Source organism: Taudactylus pleione, unplaced genomic scaffold, assembly GCF_031769625.1.
Source record: "Taudactylus pleione unplaced genomic scaffold, aTauple2 ptg000146l, whole genome shotgun sequence".
NCBI classification, from domain to species: domain Eukaryota; kingdom Metazoa; phylum Chordata; class Amphibia; order Anura; family Myobatrachidae; genus Taudactylus; species Taudactylus pleione.
The window spans coordinates 3,209,758-3,229,421 of NW_028284548.1; the positions used below are offsets into that span (position 1 = coordinate 3,209,758).

Below are 19,664 nucleotides of genomic sequence, written 5' to 3' on the forward strand. Positions count from 1 at the left end.
TCCACTACTTCAAAGTCCATAGGGGCTGGCTGTGTTGTGCTGTGCTGCTGTTGTTAATAGGGGCTGTGTCCACTACTTCAAAGTCCATAGGGGCTGGCTGGACTGTGTTGTGCAGTCAGTTCTCCATAGGGGCTGTGTCCACTCCAAAGTCCTGTGCAGTGTCCCAGTCCTAAAGGGGTGCTGTAGTGTTGTCCAGGGGGTGCTCTGTCCATCAGGGGTGCTCCCCCCAAGTGCTAAAAAAATAATATATTTTCTGTGTTTGTGAATTGTGTGCGCAGTAGCCGCACGTGCATCAACAAAGTAGTGCCAAGCGTGCGCCTGTGTCATAAGTAAAGGGCCGGCTGGCTTGACCGTTAAAGGGTGCTGTAACCCCCGAAAGTACACTCCAGTCCAAACCAAAAAAAAAATTATTTTCTGTGTTTGTGAATTGTGTGCGCAGTAGCCGCACGTGCATCAACAAAGTAGTGCCAAGCGTGCGCCTGTGTCATAAGTAAAGGGCCGGCTGGCTTGACCGTTAAAGGGTGCTGTAACCCCCAAAGTACACTCCAGTCCAAACCAAAAAAAAAATGATTTTCTGTGTTTGTGAATTGTGTGCGCAGTAGCCGCACGTGCATCAACAAAGTAGTGCCAAGCGTGCGCCTGTGTCATAAGTAAAGGGCCGGCTGGCTTGACCGTTAAAGGGTTCTGTAACCCCCAAAGTACACTCCAAACCAAAAAAATATATATTTTCTGTGTTTGTGACTTGTGTGCACTGTGGCTGCACGTGCATCAACAAAGGAGCAGCGCCAAGCGTGCGCCTGTGTCCCATAAGTAAAGAGCCGGCTGGCTCATTTCTTAAAGGGTGGTGTAACCCACAAAGTGCACTACTCTCCAGCAAAAATAAAAAAATATTTTCTGTGTTTGTGTGCGCTTTAGCCGCATGTATATATCAATATACCATAAATGGAGGACCAAACTTTCTCCGATAAAAATAAAATAGGGAAAGATCAAGAACCATTTCCTCCTAGTGCTGTTGCTGCTGCTGGGAGTTGTTCATCATCCCAGAGAGGAAGTAGGAACATCACTACTTTTACTAAACAATTGACCCTCCAACAGTCCCTAGCGATGAGGATGAAGTACGACAGCAGTCATCCTGAAGCAAAACGTATAACTGAGGCCTTGACTGCTATGTTGGTGTTAGACGTGCATCCGGTATCCGCCATTAGTGCAGTGGGATTTAGACAATTGATGGAGGTAGTGTGTCCTCGGTTCCAAATCCCGTCTAGATTCCACCAACATCCTCAAAGCAGCAGCGACAAGCGTGCGTCTGTCTGTTAAAGGGTGGTGACACCCTCAAAGTGTGCTACACAAACAATTAAAATATTGTTCTTTTTTTTTCGGTCTTTGTGAATTGTGTGGGCTGTAGCCGCACCTGCATCCTTAAAGCAGCAGCGACAAGCGTGCGTCTGTCTGTTAAAGGGTGGTGACACCCTCAAAGTGTGCTACACAAACAATTAAAATATTGTTCATTTTTTTTCTGTCTTTGTGAATTGTGTGGGCTGTAGCCGCACTTGCATCCTCAAAGCAGCAGCGACAAGCGTGCATCTGTCTGTTAAAGGGTGTTGTAACTCTCAAAGTGCTCCAAAAAATAAAAAATTTTTTTTTATGTGTTTGTGACTTGTGTGCGATGTAGCCGCACTTGCATCCTCAAAGCAGCAGCGACAAGCGTGCGTCTGTCTGTTAAAGGGTGGTGACACCCTCAAAGTGTGCTACACAAACAATAAAAATATTCTTCTTCTTTTTTCAGTCTTTGTGAATTGTGTGGGCTGTAGCCGCACCTGCATCCTTAAAGCAGCAGCGACAAGCGTGCGTCTGTCTGTTAAAGGGTGGTGACACCCTCAAAGTGTGCTACACAAACAATTAAAATATTGTTCCTTTTTTTTCGGTCTTTGTGAAATGTGTGGGCTGTAGCCGCACCTGCATCCTTAAAGCAGCAGCGACAAGCGTGCGTCTGTCTGTTAAAGGGTGGTGTAACTCTCAAAGTGCTCCAAAAAATAAAAAACTATTTTTTTAATGTGTTTGTGACTTGTGTGCGATGTAGCCGCACTTGCATCCTCAAAGCAGCAGCGACAAGCGTGCGTCTGTCTGTTAAAGGGTGGTGACACCCTCAAAGTGTGCTACACAAACAATAAAAATATTCTTCTTCTTTTTTCTGTCTTTGTGAATTGTGTGGGCTGTAGCCGCACCTGCATCCTTAAAGCAGCAGCGACAAGCGTGCGTCTGTCTGTTAAAGGGTGGTGACACCCTCAAAGTGTGCTACACAAACAATAAAAATATTCTTCTTTTTTCTGTCTTTGTGAATTGTGTGGGCTGTAGCCGCACCTGCATCCTTAAAGCAGCAGCGACAAGCGTGCGTCTGTCTGTTAAAGGATTACATCGGTGACAGCATCCAAGTAGGCATGTCAGACAGTCCGTACCTGTACTGGCAGGAAAAAGAAGCAATTTGGAGGTCCCTGTACAAACTGGCTCTATTTTACCTGAGTTGCCCCCCCTCCAGTGTGTACTCCGAAAGAGTGTTTAGTGCAGCCGGGAACCTTGTCAGCGAAAGGCGTAGGAGGTTGCTTCCACAAAATGTGGAGAAGATGATGTTCATAAAATGAATTATCAACTCTTCCAGGGAGACCAGCCTCCAGAACGTACAGAGGGACCTGTGGTTCTAGCAGGGATGAATTAATACTCTGTGAGGATGAGGATGTACACACTGAAGAGGGTGAGGAATCGGTGGATGAGGAGGATGAGGATGACATCTTGCCTCCGTAGAGCCAGTTTGTGCAGGGACAGATTAATTGCCAGCTTATTTTGTGGGTGCCCAAACGAACCAATCATTTCAGCCACAGTTGTGTGGCAGACCCTGGCGCTGAAATGATTGGTTTGTTAAAGTGTGCATGTCCTGTTTATACAACATAAGGGTGGGTGGGAGGGCCCAAGGACAATTCCATCTTGCACCTCTTTTTTTTCTTTGCATTATGTACAGTTTGGGGCCTAGTTTTTCAAACTGCCATCCTGTCTGCCACTGCAGTATCACGCCTAGATGGGTCACGTGTTTGTGCCGCCCACTCGTGTCGCTTAGCATAGTCATCCAGCTACCTCGGTGCAACCTTTTGGACATAAAAACACTATTGTGAGGTGTGAGGTGTTCAGAATAGACTGGAAATGAGTGGAAATTAAGGTTATTGAGGTTAATAATAGCATAGGAGCAGAAAAACCTACAAATTCTGTGATTTTAGCTGTTTTTATGCTTTTTTTCAAAAAAATACAGATCCAAAACACAAAACCCAGAACCCAAAACACGGAAGGGTGGTTTTGGCAAAACCAATCCAGATCCAAAACACGAAGAAAGATCCAGATCCAAAACCAAAACACAAAACACGAAAAGTGGCCGGTGCACACCCCTAGTTATTAGTCCCACTCAGTGCTATTTTTCAGCAGGAACAAGCAGAAACTCAATTCCTGAACCTCTCATTTACTATGACAGAATGTCCTGGGCCAAAATGTATTTTCCATAAGATAAGTTTTACAGTATTTTAAAGGCCCTTTTGTGCACCTTCTTTTCTAAATACTAAATATATGTATATATAATATAAATATAAGTATATATTATATACAGTGCTGTGCGGTAAGGTGAGGCAGAACCTTTCCTGTCATACTAAGGTATACAGAGTTTTGACTATAAAAATTATAAGTAATATAAGAAAATATAAATATCTTCTTTGTATTATTCTGATCATTTTTATAGTCAAAACTCTGGAGTAAAAAATGTATGGCAGGTGAGGCACTGCCTCCTCTGTCTACCTTGTCCACACATCCCTGATCAAACACACCAAATTTCCAGCACAATTTACTGCTGCACCTTTGTATAATGCCCACATGAATGCTCGGGTTCATATACAGTATGTATGTGTAAATCTGGTTCTGATACTAGCCAGTGCCTCCCTAGCCGTTTACCTCACCACACGATATATAATTGTTTTTATGTAGTTCCACCTCCAGTAGCTCCACCCACAGTTCCTGAACCTATTTTTCCAGAAAAACAGTCCTGGTCCCACTAGATAACAGTAAATACACTGAGTTAGAGTGTATAAGGTGTTAAATGTGTTGCACAATTGTTTGGTGCTGGTGGCTGCTAGTCCACACATAGTACAACTTAACCAGGTCTTAGGTTTATTGAACCAGGTAAAAACAATAAGCAGTATAAGATACAGAGATATAACAGGTGTACAAATAGTAGTATTGATGCAGCCTGGATCACTAGGGTATCGTTGGGCATTGTAGTGCACCGTGAATCAGAGTGGTAAAAACATGGGTGGATAGCAGCATTATGCCCCTCTAATGTAGCAGTGGTGATATAGTGTACTTACGGTACTCTGTGGGCTCTGCATGGTTGGTATCTCTACGGGGGTCTCAGAGGTGCGTCCAGTCACTAGGAACGTCAGGGAGAAAGACGCGTGAACAAGGGGCACTTGTACAGTAGTCCTTTTCAGAGGTCAGGCTCCCTGCTGAGCTTCGACAGGTCCTTAAGATGGTTGGCTCAGTTACCTGTTTGGACTGAGGATGGACGCAGCGCAGGAGCGCTCCTTATCCATCAGTTGTTACCCTGCTACAGCAGTAACTAGCACAGGCTATAACACTGGTGCTGGTAACTTATTTTGTGGGTAGAGTGGAGGGAACAAATCTTTTTTTCTATTATTTACTTATTTATTATTACAGTACAGCATAGGCATATCTATAATGGGTGCAGGGTGCGCAGTATAATGCACACCCACCACCTAGAACATGCCTGGCCAACCTGTGGCTCTCTGCTGAAAGCATGCTTGACCAGCTGATCGGTGGGAGGGTATGCTGGGACTAAGGTGCGTACACACGGTCAATATCTATGAACGATAATATCTATGATCGTCCGTACATGAAGGCCAACTTGCACGATATTGTCAACTTTGCCTGTTCAGAGATGTGGCAGGATGACTTCACTGAAAGATATCTTTCAAGTTGGTGGTACAGATTGTAATTTGTGTATGCAGCTTTATAGTTTCACAATAGCTGGATAGTTACAGGTTGGCCAGACCTGACATAGAACATACCTCACAGGTGCCAGCAAGTGGGTCGACCCACTATATAGTGTGCCAGTAGCACCATCTTTCAAGTGATGTCTTCGGAAAGATGGCGCCGCTGGCACACTACAGTACATAGGGCTCTATTTACTACAATCCGCATTTGTAATGCAGATTGTAGTGTGATATTACCGACTGAATTCGCATTGCACATTGTACTATCGCAAAAAAATACCGCCACAGGTGCATGCGCCAACCGCCCATCTCTGCAACCCCCCGACGCTAAGCCCAACCGCTAAGCCCCACCCCCCGCGATCGCTGATCCCCCGTGACCCCCCCGGTGACACCCTCTCTCCCTTAATTACACTTACCTGCATGATCCGGGCTCCAGTGATGTCTTCCATGTCCTCCGATCAGCTGATCTCCCATACTGCACTGTGACCCGTCATCTGATGACCGGGCCGCAGTGCAGCATGGGAGATCAGCTGACCGGAGGGGAGACATCACCGGAGGCCCAATCACCGGTCCCTGGAGTCAGGTAAGTAAAAAATGTTTTTGACAATTTTTTTTTCTTTTTTTTACAGTAATCAGCTTGCAGTCTGTTTAGACCACACAGCTGATTACTGGGGCCGGCTCCCGCCTCTGCTCTCCCCGTTAGAGCAGAGTAGGAGCCCAGTAACCGAGGGAGACCCTGGATAATGCCACTTCCAGGTGGCGTTATTATCACAGGACCTCCCTAGGTATTTTTTTCACTAATTATTTTTAGTAACTACCAGGCAGATCACATTTCCCATTACAATTATGGTAAATGCGATCTGCTTACTAAAAATAAGTGATACTTAGGGGTTGGAGTAGAAATTTACTAATTCTACTCCAATTGCCCTGTAATAACTATAGGTGATACTAAAATAATGTGAAAAGGGTGTGAAAACACCCTTTTTCACTTTATTTTAGTCAAAATAATGTTAATAAATAGAGCCCATAGTGGTGTAAGCAAAAACTCTAGTACTGTGTCAGAGCCTTTGTAATCTCATTGCATGCACGATCTGAAAAGATGGCGCCCCACGCAGAAGGTAGGGGCAGGTTTGCTTCAATGAGGAGGGAGGTGCTGTACACGGGCCCCTCTGGCTATACTATGCCACTGCAGTACAGATATGGTCATCATCATTAGACTGTAGCTTTTCACTAGGCAGTCATGAGATATAAAGTTACATGTATACGCCAGACTTGCCTACTCTCCCGAAATGGTCGGGAGGCTCCCGAAAATCAGGTGACGCTCCCGACCGGCCGGAAAAGAAGCCAAGTCTCCCGGTGCCGGCTGCTTCCCCGGCTGCGTCCGTCCACTTCCAAGTTTAGTGGGCGGTACAGTCGGCCGTTGACGCAATTTGCCATTATTCTCAATAGGTACTGCTGCATGAGCAATTTACTGAGCTCCAAACAGCTTAGCTTTTTATAGCATGTCCCTGATAACTAACATCATCCTCAGATGGCGTTAGCTGCTGTAGCCTATAGGCTACAGTTTCTCCATAGAGAGAATCCTTTTCTGGTAGCTCTAGTTTGATAAATAGATCCAGTAATTCAGACCAACAATTGCAAATTGATCCATTATTTTTCAGTTTAAAAGAAAAAAAAGATAAATAAAAAATATGTCCCCAAATCTCCAAACTTTGGTTGTAAAACTTGATTAGCATTAACAATACACTTGTATACTAGAAACTGGCTTGTCCAAAGTACAATTATTTGTTCTATTTTGAATGCAATTCTGCAATTAAAAACATGAAATTATATTACAGTATGGAATAACTTACATATTTATGGAATATACCAAATACCATGGAATATATATTTACCACAGATCTGTCTGCTACACGTTCTTTTGCTGATCCAGATGTGCCTCATAAATTCCAATAACGTCATCTAGGACCTAATCTTATTGGCAGGTGCTGCATTACTTTTGTTCAGCCCGTTCAAATCCAGTATATAAGGAAGGAAATGTTTGCTTTGCATCTAAAGTGACTTTTATTTTGGGAGACAGAGGATGCAGAACAGGGCAGTCATCTGCTGTGGGAATATACCATATGTAGGACGTGCATAGACAGCCTGATACCAGCGATGGGTGTTGTGGGCTATTCTGAGACTAGCAATGTGTAGTAGTCACTTATTGCCTCAGATTTCCCAGTAGTTCCTCGGCTAGGCAAGTGATGCTCACCCCTGATCCCTGTCCTTTTAATCTGCAGCTCGGAAACTTTAACACAGAATAACAAGAAGGTGAAAATGTGTTTAAACTTAGAACATATGGCAAGTCATTAAAAATGTATCAGCGCCTCTCCAGTGGCTGCTTACTCTCGGCGGCTACTGCTTTGAATTGCATTAGTCAAATAATTAACCATTGTTTGTTACAAAAGTCGGCAAAGCATTAACTTGCCGTATTACAGGTAGTGAAAGAATTACTCTTTATTCATGAAGTAAAACCATACATTATACAAAGTACGTTTTAGCATGTAAACAAAAGGACTTGAATTAGAGTTGGATTAAAGTCTCTCTAATGTGCGTGAGTACTTAAGCTGCATACACACGGTATAATCTGTACCAACAACGACTTGAAAGATATCTTTCAGTGAAGTCACCCTGCCACATGTCTGAACAGGCAAAGTTGACAATATTGTGCAAGTTGGCCTGCATGTACGGAAGATCATAGATATCGTTATTGTTCATGTGGGAACGCGCATCGTTGATCATTCACTGCATAAAAAGTGAACGATAAGAACGATATAGTTAGCGTTCATAACGTTCATAGATATCGTACCGTGTGTAAGCACCTTTAGATTTGAGTGTATTACAGGCTTGCACCCCTTTACTCCCTTTTTAGTACAATAGAAGTGAAGTGTACATTAAAGTGTAGAATGCCCGCTGGAGGGGTTCAAGGTGGATCTCTGCAGCATAACTAGAAGCTAATTGGTTGCTATGGATTTCTCACCCACACTACAGAGTGTATAACACATTTTCCCCACAGTCCTTTATCTGTCAAGTAAGTTCACAGAGGGAGTATCCTGGATCACTAGATACTGGAAATGACTTAGCTCTCACTATGCTGGTGGTCAGTACTAGCAGTAGCAGGGGCTGATGGGACATGTGGATTCTTCAGTTGATGATCACTGAGAAGTGTTTCAGGACCCCAGCAACTGGCCAGGGATACGTGTTTGTCTGAAATGGAATTCCCAGCTTCACAGGTGGAAGCAGACATTACATACAGTATGTATTAATAATTTGGGACAATTTGTTATAAAATATTTCCTATAGACACCCAATGACACCACAACTACCACAAATACATGAGCAAATAGAATATTTTGAAATTAAAACGGAGCTATTGTTTCAGGTTTATCCCAAATAACTAAATGCAATCTAAGGCCCGTATTCAATTTGAGCTGAGCCACGATACTTTTTCGTCTCCTGAACTTTTCGCCTACGTCGCCTGTTTTGCAGGTGGAAAAGTATCACGCGCGTGCCTGTGTATCGCCGTATTCAATTTGAAAGTAGGCGAAAACGGGACCAGGTGAAACTTAAACAAGCGGAAGTCAGCCTGACACCCCCAAAAGATGCTCTGACATGGGGGTTCCCTATGATACCCCCCGATTTGGCTTGTTGAAGGTATTTAGTGTTTTTAAACGGGCTCAATAGCTGCTAAATAGCGTTTTGGTAGAAGTGGTGAAGAATAGTATTCAGGAGTTTGTTTTGCAGAAAATAACTTATCCCAGCAAATTTGGGGTACTTGAAAATGGGGGCCAGCATATTTTTAAGTTGCTAAAGTTAAGTTTTAAAAATCGTGAAAAATCCACCTGCCGCAAGCCCCTGCAATGAAAAAAATACCTAAGGCATACTTCGCTAGTTTTTAAATTTGTCTCCCAACATTTTTGTTTTTCGCCCCCAAATTCAAAGTGATTTTTATGGGGGGGCCTTAAGTGTTTTTTTTTTAAAAATTGACACAGTTTACCTATGGGGCACTGTCTGAAGGCTGCACGGGGGTTCCCACAACGTTGCACCCAAAAACCGAATTCTGCACTTTTTTCCGCCTGCTATTCATAGGCGAAACTTTTTCACCTATTACATTGCATTGACTTTCCGCCTTGGCGGAAAGTCTTTCAAATTGAATACGGCGATACTTTTCCGCCTGGCGAAATGATGTCATCGGTGAAAAGTTTCCGCCAAAAACACGCGAAAACGGCTTTTCGCTCCAAATTGAATACGCCCTATTTTGGCTAAGTATTGCCAGTATGGTGCCATTAATGTTACTAGGGTCCATCTGTAACCAAACCAGCATTTTATCTATTGGCTTGTTTTACCTGAGTTGTGTATAAATTTTTTATTGACATTACATAACACACATAATCCAAAAGTACTGAGATACAGTATATCAGTTATTACATATATCTGAGTAAAATGTGGAACAGTAAGTCATAGTTGAAGGGACCCACACATTGTACAAAGAAATATTAATTATTGACATTAGTCACCAGTGATTCTGTGTCAGACTTGCCTACCCACCCGATTTTCGGGAGTCTCCCGACCTCCAGAGAAGGCAGGCAATTCTCCCGGCTGCCGCCGACCCCTCCTATACTCCCCGCAATAACCCCTGCAACCCCCGCAGCGGGGGGGCGGTGACGCGATTCGTGTCATTTTGGCCCCGCCCCCTGCTTCACAATTCCTATTTTATCGGCATTGTGTAGCAGGGGCGGGGCCAAACTGATGCTATCGCGTGACCCCACCCCTGCCACGCCCACAAGTGCTGTCACCCGCCCGGCCACTCCCCCTTGTCCCGGCCCTCCCACCCCCCCTCGTCACCCCCCCCCGTCCTGCCGATCTGGCTGCTCCCTCTCGGAAGGAGCAGCCAGAAAGTTGTCAGGTATGTTCTGTGTACATATCACTATTACACTCTGAGTCATGTTGGGAGGAAATAGCAGAGGGAGTTATATAATAGGTGATAAATCACCTGTATGGCATATACAAAATCATGCATGCAAAATCTCTTGTTGGAACTAAGGGGGCAATTCAGATCGCTCGCATCCAAAAGGGGCCGGGTATGTAAATTCTGCGATCGCACTGTCTGGTGTAAGGACACCCTCTATGTCTTAGAGAGCGACGGCAGAGTGAGTGCACACCGGTATAAAGATGCCCACTTTTCTTTCTAAACACACGTAATCTTCAGGAAGTGTATGATTAATCAGAACCATCGATAGCCATTGGAGTAGCACGCAGCGCTTGAGGTAGACCCTACCCCGCCACAAGCACTGCTATCACTGCAGGCTGAAATATAACCAAGTGACGTGTACAATGACGCTTCCATGCTAATTATGCACACCCATAAAACCCTGTATTGATGCCCAGACGCGCCTGCGTTCGCAGCACCGCTCCCCCGTTCACAAGCACCTTCCCCTGTTACCACCCACAAACTCAAAGTAGCGCTCAGTCTTTGTGCTACGAGCGCACGATTCCCGATCATAGTGACATAGTGCCCATAGTGAGCGATCGCAGCTTAGCGTCCGGGTCTGAATCAGGCCCTAAGTCCCCCGTTTACCAACGAAGGCAAATACCAGCGGAATTTTTCATATAGTATCACTGTGATACAAACAAAAAATCCATTAGTATTTACCAATTCTTAACCCTCCGGCGAGGTCCTGCAAAGTCCAGCGAAGTCAACCTGCTCTGCGAGGTCCTCCGCTGGGCTGCTGGCAGCCTAATGCTGCCAGCGACGGGGCTCCAGTGTAATATATGACAGTCCGCCGAAGGGCAGCGCCGGGTCCCCATTTTCATCAATGGGGACCGCATCGCTCTCGCCATCTTATCGAGCGCTAAAGGGTTTATGCTTCATTGGTAAATGGGGGCCTACATTTAACCAGGGCTGTGTGCTGGATTTTGCTACCTTTATGTACCTTGAAATATGACCTACCTATGCATCCAAGATATATGGGCCTATTCTTCATATCTAAAATTTCTCTGGAGATAATTAGGTTTAGAATTCGCATGGAGTTCTACCTAATTACAGCAGTAATTCATCATTCCTCCTCCCCATAACTATGTATTTCGAAAAGCTGTCATTTTTGCGATGACAACTTTTCAGGAAATAGATAGTTTTCCCTGCCTGCTCTAACTTACCGCAGATGTAATCAATCAGTGCTGCGCATGTGCTGTTACATCCGTAAAAGCAGCGCATGCGCAGCACTGCCTACATCTGCAGTAATTCTGTGCGCCCTCCCAACCCCCCCTCCGCTCACCTCCCCTGTCCCCGACTTACCTGCCCACTGCAGCCGCCTCCGGCTACTGTTCTGACACTGTGTTCTCCAGGCAGAACACAGTAAAGTTTAGAAGACAAAAAACATTTTTTTTTTTAATCTAAACTTTACTGTGTTCTGCCTGGAGAACACAGTGTCAGAACAGTAGCCGGAGCCAGAGGAGAGACCAGGGAGCGCCGGAGGGAGCGGAGGAAGACCTGCCCACGCTGACACAGGTAAGTGTCACCTACTATACGCCACCTCACAGTTGCGGATAGTAACTCCATCAAATTCCGAAAATACATAATTTTCGGAATTTGATAAATAGCATAATTTCCATATCCCCATACTAATGTACTAATGTATGGGGAGTGTGGAAATGAACGCAGGCGGACTTAACATCTCCTGTGCTAAGTGTCTTCATGAATTCTAAAATAACGGTAATTAAGGAAAATGTCCTTAAAAACTTTATTTTAGTGTTGATGAATAGGCCCCATAGAGTCTATTAACTAACAGTGGCAATAGCAATGATTGTTTAGCGCCGTCATTTATAAATCAAATTCCACTGGGACAGCTGAGCGATACACAGCTGGTTTGGCAGTACTGGTCTGGAGCTGTCAGGGTTATGTTACTACTTTGTCAGTCTAGTCACGGGAGGCATGTGCATGCATGATCCAGCTAGCCAGTTCATGCAAGCGCAGTGGAACTGAAGTCCAGACTTGGACTTTCAGTTTCACTCAGTAAAAATGAATAAATGGTTAAAAAAAAAAATATATATATATATATATATCCTGTATATATATAAATATATATATAAAAAGTTTTATTCAAATACTAAGACATTTTAATACATTTTCTTCCAGTATTGCCATACTATGGCCACAAATGTAACAAGCATTGTGGCATGGACACTTACCTCTGGTGGGGGGTCTGCAGGCTATAGCAGCATCTGTTTTTGATGGTGACAGAAGATAACCCATAGTGCAGTTCAATTAGTTTCAGGCAGAAGACAACCTGCAAAATGTAAAATGAGAGTTAAATAAAAATAATAAACTCCCTGCAGAAAGAGGTCCTACCATACGCTTAACAAGCATTGACCTCCATTTGCAGCCCTTACTAGCAATCTGTTTAATTAGTCACTATGTAATACTGAAACAACTTAATTATGAGTTTTTATAATAAATGACAGAGATTTTTCATGATATACTGAATTATATAACTTTATCTTTGCCAGGTGTAAATGTAACTTACATGCCAACAGCTGTATCTTCATAAAAAGCCAACTAACCTGTGACTGTGAACATAACACTACTGGACAGGACTGCGACCAGTGTAAGAAGAACTACCGGGGACAGGCTTGGAGTCCCGGCTCTTACCTCACCATTCCCAAGGGAACTGCCAATATATGTGAGTACTTAGTAGACATCAGATACAAACAAGCTAATCATATTACACATATTGATTTCATACTGTATGTCTTAGAGGATAAATACCTTCTGACTGTATAAACACATAACCATACTTGGGCTATGTTTTATTTATCATCTAAAATGTGTCCAGTTGCATTGCACATGTGTTAACCTACGTAACTCAATATAATCCAAGCCTCCAGAACAGTTGGATTATGTCTGCAGTAGCTTGGCAATATTTATATGTGTTTAAAAAATACAATAAGTATAACAAACAGTAATTATCCAACATCAGAACAAGATGGTTAAAAAGAATAATTGTACTTTAGAAATAGTGGTATAATCATTAGTGTACCAAGGCCACTCTAGTATTGGAGAGGTTAATGCAGCCTGTTTTTATGGAGAGGAATCAATGAGGTGTTAGATCAATGATTGGTTTAATGCTTTCTACTATCATTCTGCTCAATTAATTTTTTAATATAGAGCTTCAACCGTAGGCAGCTGACAGGGGGAACAAGAGGAAAACGGATGGTGATATGAATTTAATCTAATAGAAGTAGGAAATGTGTGTAGCAGCTGACCTAGCTTGCCCATAACCCATTAACTAGATGATTTATATCTAGTGAGACTTGCTTTGAAACTATAGAGGTTAGAATTGCATTCCTAGACCTCTGTAGTATAATATTGTGTTGGGTGCAGTCCCTGGACACAAATGTGCCACTAGACAAGACAAATATGGTTTCTCCTTAAGTAACAATTGATGAGCCAATACTTCCAGTATATACACTCAGACAAAGATAATGTAATATTTATGCCTGCTAGTTATGAGTCCTATATATTGTGAATTACCTATATTAATTTTCATCGAGAATTGAAGAAATGATTTCTATGCACTATTTGTTAAAGAAGTTCAGCCAGCAAAGTACATCTGATAAGAGGTGGTCCTGATAATCAGAACACAGTATAGTGATAGGACATGGGTTTGTATGTGCTGAGCCATAAGGCTGCGCATGTACATAACAAGAAATATGCTATGAGGATGGGGAGGAACTGCAGCTCACCGAGTGATGAGAAGACACATTCCTAGCCTGGCTTCTCCCATATCAAGTGGGTTATTTAATAGCCCCACATTTCCATCCCCCATTGAGAACTATCAGGATAGCTGTAGCTAATGAATGTTTTGTAAATGCCTGAGATATCTGTGATATTTCCGGTGTCATAGCTTCAATAAATTGCAAATAAACTTAATTGACTCTTAATCCTGCGATTTACAGCTTTATATACTTTAATAGATGGACCCCGGTAGAATATGGAGGAGTCTCTGAAACATTCTGTGACCATATTTTCCAAAGACCTGTAAAAAAAAAAATAGCACAAGCACTAACTATAAAAAGTATTACTGAAATTCATATGTAAGATAACTAATTTGCATTTATAGATAATCTCAAATGTTAGTATCCAAGGGGCCTATTCATGATGTTAATTATCGGGGTCCGTTTGGACCCTTATAATTAACGTTCCAACCCGCTGCAGATTCCGGAGCAATTCATCATTGCTCCAGCGCTGTGACAGCTATTGCGAAAATCAGCTGTCCCTGCGAGCGCCTTCACTGCTCCTTTTCGGAGCAGTGAATCTTTTCACTGCTCCTTTCGGAGCAGTGACGGGAGTGTGCATGCACGACCTAAAGGTCACACATGCGCACAAGAGCCCTGACATCCAACGGAAGGAGCCGGACAGGGACGGTATCGGGAGCATTCACCATCACCATCAGGAGCATTCACCATCTGAAGATGGCGAATGCTCCCGCACTCAAGCTCCAAAAATATATTTTCCAAGCTTGATGAATTTTGTCCCCTTACTAATGTATGGGGACAGCGGTCCATTCCGCGATGAATGACCGAATACTTAATATTTACTATTGCAGTTTCACCTGCTTTTGTAAAAATTAAGTGATGATGAATAGGCCCCCAATATTCTAAAGACAACTTATCAAGATGCTGATAAAAGTAAACATCACTGATTGCAGCAGCATCTTGGACAAGATAAGACAGTATTTCAGAAGTAAAAGTTGCATCCACAATCCCAGAGGTACAGTATACTGTGATGGAATCCGAATAAATATCACCATCCTCAGAAATATTAAATACCTTTGTGTGATAATGTAAAAGGTCCACCAGCAGCAATAATAAGGTATTCACATTATTTAGGATTTTATTTTATTACAAACTAGTAACTCTACAACTGATTGACACAAAATACGATATAGTGCCAAATACAAAAAAAAAATCTCTAAAGCATTATCTAAATGAATTACAAAGAAAAAAAAATTCTTGATAGAAATGCCTGTAGCTTTACTTACAGTGCTGCGTTTGAGTGGGTAAGTCTCTACCAGCTGTACAAATCTGGGCACTGCAGTTTTCACCCATACAGTACTTCTGTTTCAATATTGCTCAAATGGCATCAGATTGAATGAACAGCAATGTTTTATTTACTCCATTGATCCCCAAAGGGATTGTGGTCTGGACACTGGCCTTTGCCTGGATCACTTAAGGGGGTGTGGTACAAAAGATGACAATGTACATTAAAGGTAAACATTCAGTGGGTCGACACCAAATGGTCGACATGCAATATGTCGACAGGGACAAAAGATTGACAGGTGCAAAAGGTTGAAAGAAAAAATGTTTGACAATGCAGATGGTCGACAGGTTCAAAGTATCCAAGCACATGGATCGACACTTTTTTTTTTCTTTTCAAATTAAACCCTAATCCTAACCCTTCCCCTAGTACCTAACCCTCTCCCGGGTGCCTAAACCTAACCCTCCCCAAAGTGCCTAACCCTAACCCTCACCCTAACCTTAAAAATTTTGAAAAACCATTAAAAAAAAGTGTCGACCATTTTTATGTCGACCTTTTGTACCTGTCAACCTTTTGTACATGTTGACTACGTAACCACGTAAAAACACAGAGCAGGGTCAATGACTGCTAAGGCGCATGGTGCGTAAAAGTTGGGAACGCTCTGCTGATTTCATAGCTGAAGAGCCCCAAACTTCCGCTGGCATTAATGTAAGCACAAAAACTGTGCGGCGGGAACTTAATGGAATGGGTTTCCATGGCCAAGCAGCTGCATGCAAGCCTCACATCACCATGTCTAATGCCAAGCATCGGATGGAGTGGTGTAAAGCACACCGACACTGGACTGTGGAGCAGCGGAATCGTGTTCTGTGGAGTGATGAATCACTCTTCACTGTTTGGCAGTCAGATGGGCAAGTTTGGGTTTGGCAGATGCCCAGAGTACGTTACCTGCCTGACTGCATTGTGCCAACTGTGAAGTTTGGTGGAGGAGGGATAATGATATAGGGATATTCAGGGTTTGGGCTAGGCCCCTAATCTCCAGTGAAGGACAATCTCAATGCTTCAGCATACCAAGACATTTTGGACAATGCTATGATTCCAACTTTGTGGCAAAAGTTTGGGTAAGGACCATTTCTATTCCAACATGACTGTGCCCCAGTGCACAAAGCAAGGACTATAAAGACGTGGTTTGATTAGTCTGGTGTAGAAGAACTTGACTGGCCCGTACAAAGCCCTGACCTTTGGGATGAACTAAAACGGAGATTGCGAGCCAGGACTTCTCATCCAGCATCAGTGCCTGACCTCATAAATGCTCTACAGAATGAATGGGCATAAATTCCCACAGAAACACTCCAAAATCTTGTGGAAAGCCTTCCAAGAAGAGTGGAAGCTGTTATAGCTGCAAAAGGGGGACCAACTCCATATTAAAGTACAGTATATGTATTTGAATACAATGTCACTATGTCACAATGTCACCCTGTTTTTGTAATGGTCAGGTATCCGAATACTTTGGTCCATATAGTGTATCTCTTCTGTACTATGGCCCCTTTTGTGTACACGTTTCCATTCCATCATCAAGATCTATGCCTATGGGACATGTAAATATGCACCTACTAAAGAAGTACCTTAAATATGCGTGTAAAGCAAAAGCGAAGTAATCTCCAAGGAATGTGGGTAACTTGTGCCTTCACACCCCTACTGTATTTACCACGTAAACTACCACCACCCACCATTGAAATTGCAAATCTAAGATATACTTGCCACAAAATACACTTATGCGCAATAGACTACCCTTACACAAGTCACATTTTTATTTGGCACAAATGTACTTGCAGCCGTCTCTAAATCAGGTCCTATATGGTTATATGACTTTTTTTTTCATTTAAAAGCTGAAAGTAAACACACCGTATGGTAGGACTGTACTTAACATGTCTTTTCTTATTCCTTTGTCATAGGTGTATCCAACATGCCCAGCAGTGAGTACAATCTCAGTGTTTGACGTACAATGATTCTAGTCTTCTCCAAACATCCATCAGAGCCACACAGACCGGCAATGAAAGAACAAGTTTGTAGGAAAGACAGGATAATATTTGCTGCATTTACATGTAAAATTGAATCAGAGAGAATAGAGCATACGTCTTATGACAGGTCTGACAGGAACCGTCTCGGCCTGTCTGCACCAGGTTTTATTTGCCTGATATATTCCTCCCAGGTACTGAGCAGAGGAGGCAGACACATACACAGACACAAAGACGGACAGATGATTAAATCAATGGAGAAAGCTAGACGAAGTAAACTCATGGAAATCATTGATTCCAAAAAATGATATTACCTACAGAATAAATAAGCTTTATTCCCCCAACACGTTACCTGCTTGTTCCCGACAGCCTGAGTTACTGAAATTAAAATATTTGTCATATATGGTATGTTTTCTACATACATTTATAAGTCGGCTGCATCCCATTAAGCCTACTGTAGAAATGTGTCTTGGTGGATGTTTGGTTCTGTGCTGCCTATGTTGCATGACGTGGTTGCTCCTCATTCTCTCCATACCATCTGATCCTGCTTGTTCTGTGTGTTTGCTCCTAAACAAAGAATGGAATTGGAAGCCCAGTAAGTCAGAATGCATGGATTACCATTTCCAGTACTGTATTATAGCCCAACACAGCACTGATCCAGCCCTGTGAGCCTTTCACTATTCCTTTGCAATAAATCTCACTGTATCAAATCCCTGTGCCTCATAATATTTCCTTTTAACCTTCACGCCATCTTAGCTTATTTTATTGCACTTTGAACCCACTCCAAAGGCGTGTATTTATCAACATTATAAGTGTTAAAATAAAAGAGAACCATATTATGAAATGTAAGTGCAAGTGTCAGGGTGCACTATATCATTATCACTATACAGCAGCAAGTACTGTAGATATGGCCTGAAATCTTACACTTACATGTCATCCCGTTCTTCCACATGTAACCTCCAAATGATTATGTTGCTTTTATATTCAAATTAATTTATACACTTAGCGGGGGCGATTCAGTTAATAGCGATATGCCACTGAACTTCCTGCAATGTTGCACACTTACCACCAATTACAGTAGCTCAACATTGTTCTCTTTCTGCGCAACTCTAAAGTGTGTGAGGAAAAACTAGCGATGTTGCTGGGCACAATGTGCCATTCTGGAATGGCACCTCACAGCTGAGCCGCTAACTCAATCACTTCCATAGACATCATAGACATCATGGGCCAATTTCATTAAGCTCAAGGTCCGAATAGAGTGGTGGTTAATTCCATAAACATCCTGTGAAGATGCAGTGCATAAGGCTTCAACGGGACCTAGTACTTATTTGAATTGGCCCTAATGAGTCCACTACTCAAAAGCTTAACTAATATAATCCCTAATTATTCCTTTTTATGATTTTTTTTTTATCACTGTCATGTTTAAGAGGTAGATTTATTAACAGACAGTTTATCTAAGCCACCGATGGACTGCTGCTTGGACGAAGCTCCCGCTAGAAAATCTACCCCTATGTGATGCGCTATGACAGTGAAAAGCTTATTCTCATCAGAACCCCACCCTGCACGATGGCATTATGAACCTGTTATTCAGCGCAACCATTCACAATAGACTTTTCATAGCAAGGTCCATTTATAACACTCCAGAGCACAGCTTATGGGGATTGGCTAACTTAAACACACCACAGCAAGATAATTCACCCTACAGAGTAATTTGATAAACTATTTGAGTGTAAGCCACATCTTGAACCACAGCAATACAGCGCAGTTTATTGATGAAAATCTATTCCTAAAGTATTCTGGGAATTAGGCCATTCTGTTATAAGTGCACAGTTCCATACCTCAACAGTGTTTAACCAGGGAAAGCATAAAGCAGAGCATGTTTGATCCTAGGGAGTAGTTTGGGGAATTTATATAATCACGTTCCTTCAACACTTATATTATAATGACAATGTTACACATGCTATAATATAAGGAAGATAAATAATACATATGTGCCTCTACTCATTAAAACATTGACTAAATGAGACAAACCTGTCTTTTTACGGCAGCTGTACAGGAAAAAAAACGGAAGCAAACCATCACTGCAGGTAATCATTTTATTATATACATCAGTATATAAGCTCTGTCTATTCCTTTATCTTCTTGCTCATTCTGAAACTTGGTGTAGCTACAGTATTGAAGTTTCCATGCAATTTATAACTATGCTTTATATCTATATACCTATAAATTTATCACATTTACCATGTCATTAGTACACTGAGGTTTGTGACGTGCATTAGACTGTGGTGTACCCTTCTCTCCTTTTTGTAGTCCTAGAGCTGAATGTTATACTCTGGTAACCCGTCCTATAGGACTAGTCAGTGTTGGCTGGGAGTTGTGTGGATACCTTGGGAACACACACACACACACACACTATGTATATACATATATGTATACATATGTATTTGAAGGGTGCTTTCATTCTACAATAAATTGAGCTGGAATGTTTTAAGAACTTAAATTTGCTAAAGATAATCATCTTCAAAATGT

The 19,664-nt window shown here is 42.4% G+C and overlaps 1 protein-coding gene across 8 annotated transcripts in view; it reads left to right on the forward strand.

Moving 5' to 3' along the window:
* The window catches only part of NTNG1 (netrin G1), a 381,653-nt gene that overhangs the window by 233,119 nt on the left and 128,870 nt on the right, over positions 1–19,664 (forward strand). For 7 of the 8 annotated variants that reach the window (XM_088474047.1, XM_088474042.1, XM_088474040.1 and 4 more), the window contains exons 4-6: positions 12,591–12,763; positions 17,073–17,093; positions 19,184–19,222. In XM_088474047.1, coding sequence (XP_088330173.1) covers positions 12,591–12,763; positions 17,073–17,093; positions 19,184–19,222 — 233 coding nt within the window. The remainder of the gene's footprint in view (positions 1–12,590; positions 12,764–17,072; positions 17,094–19,183; positions 19,223–19,664) is intronic. The other variant, XM_088474045.1, reaches the window with a different exon arrangement.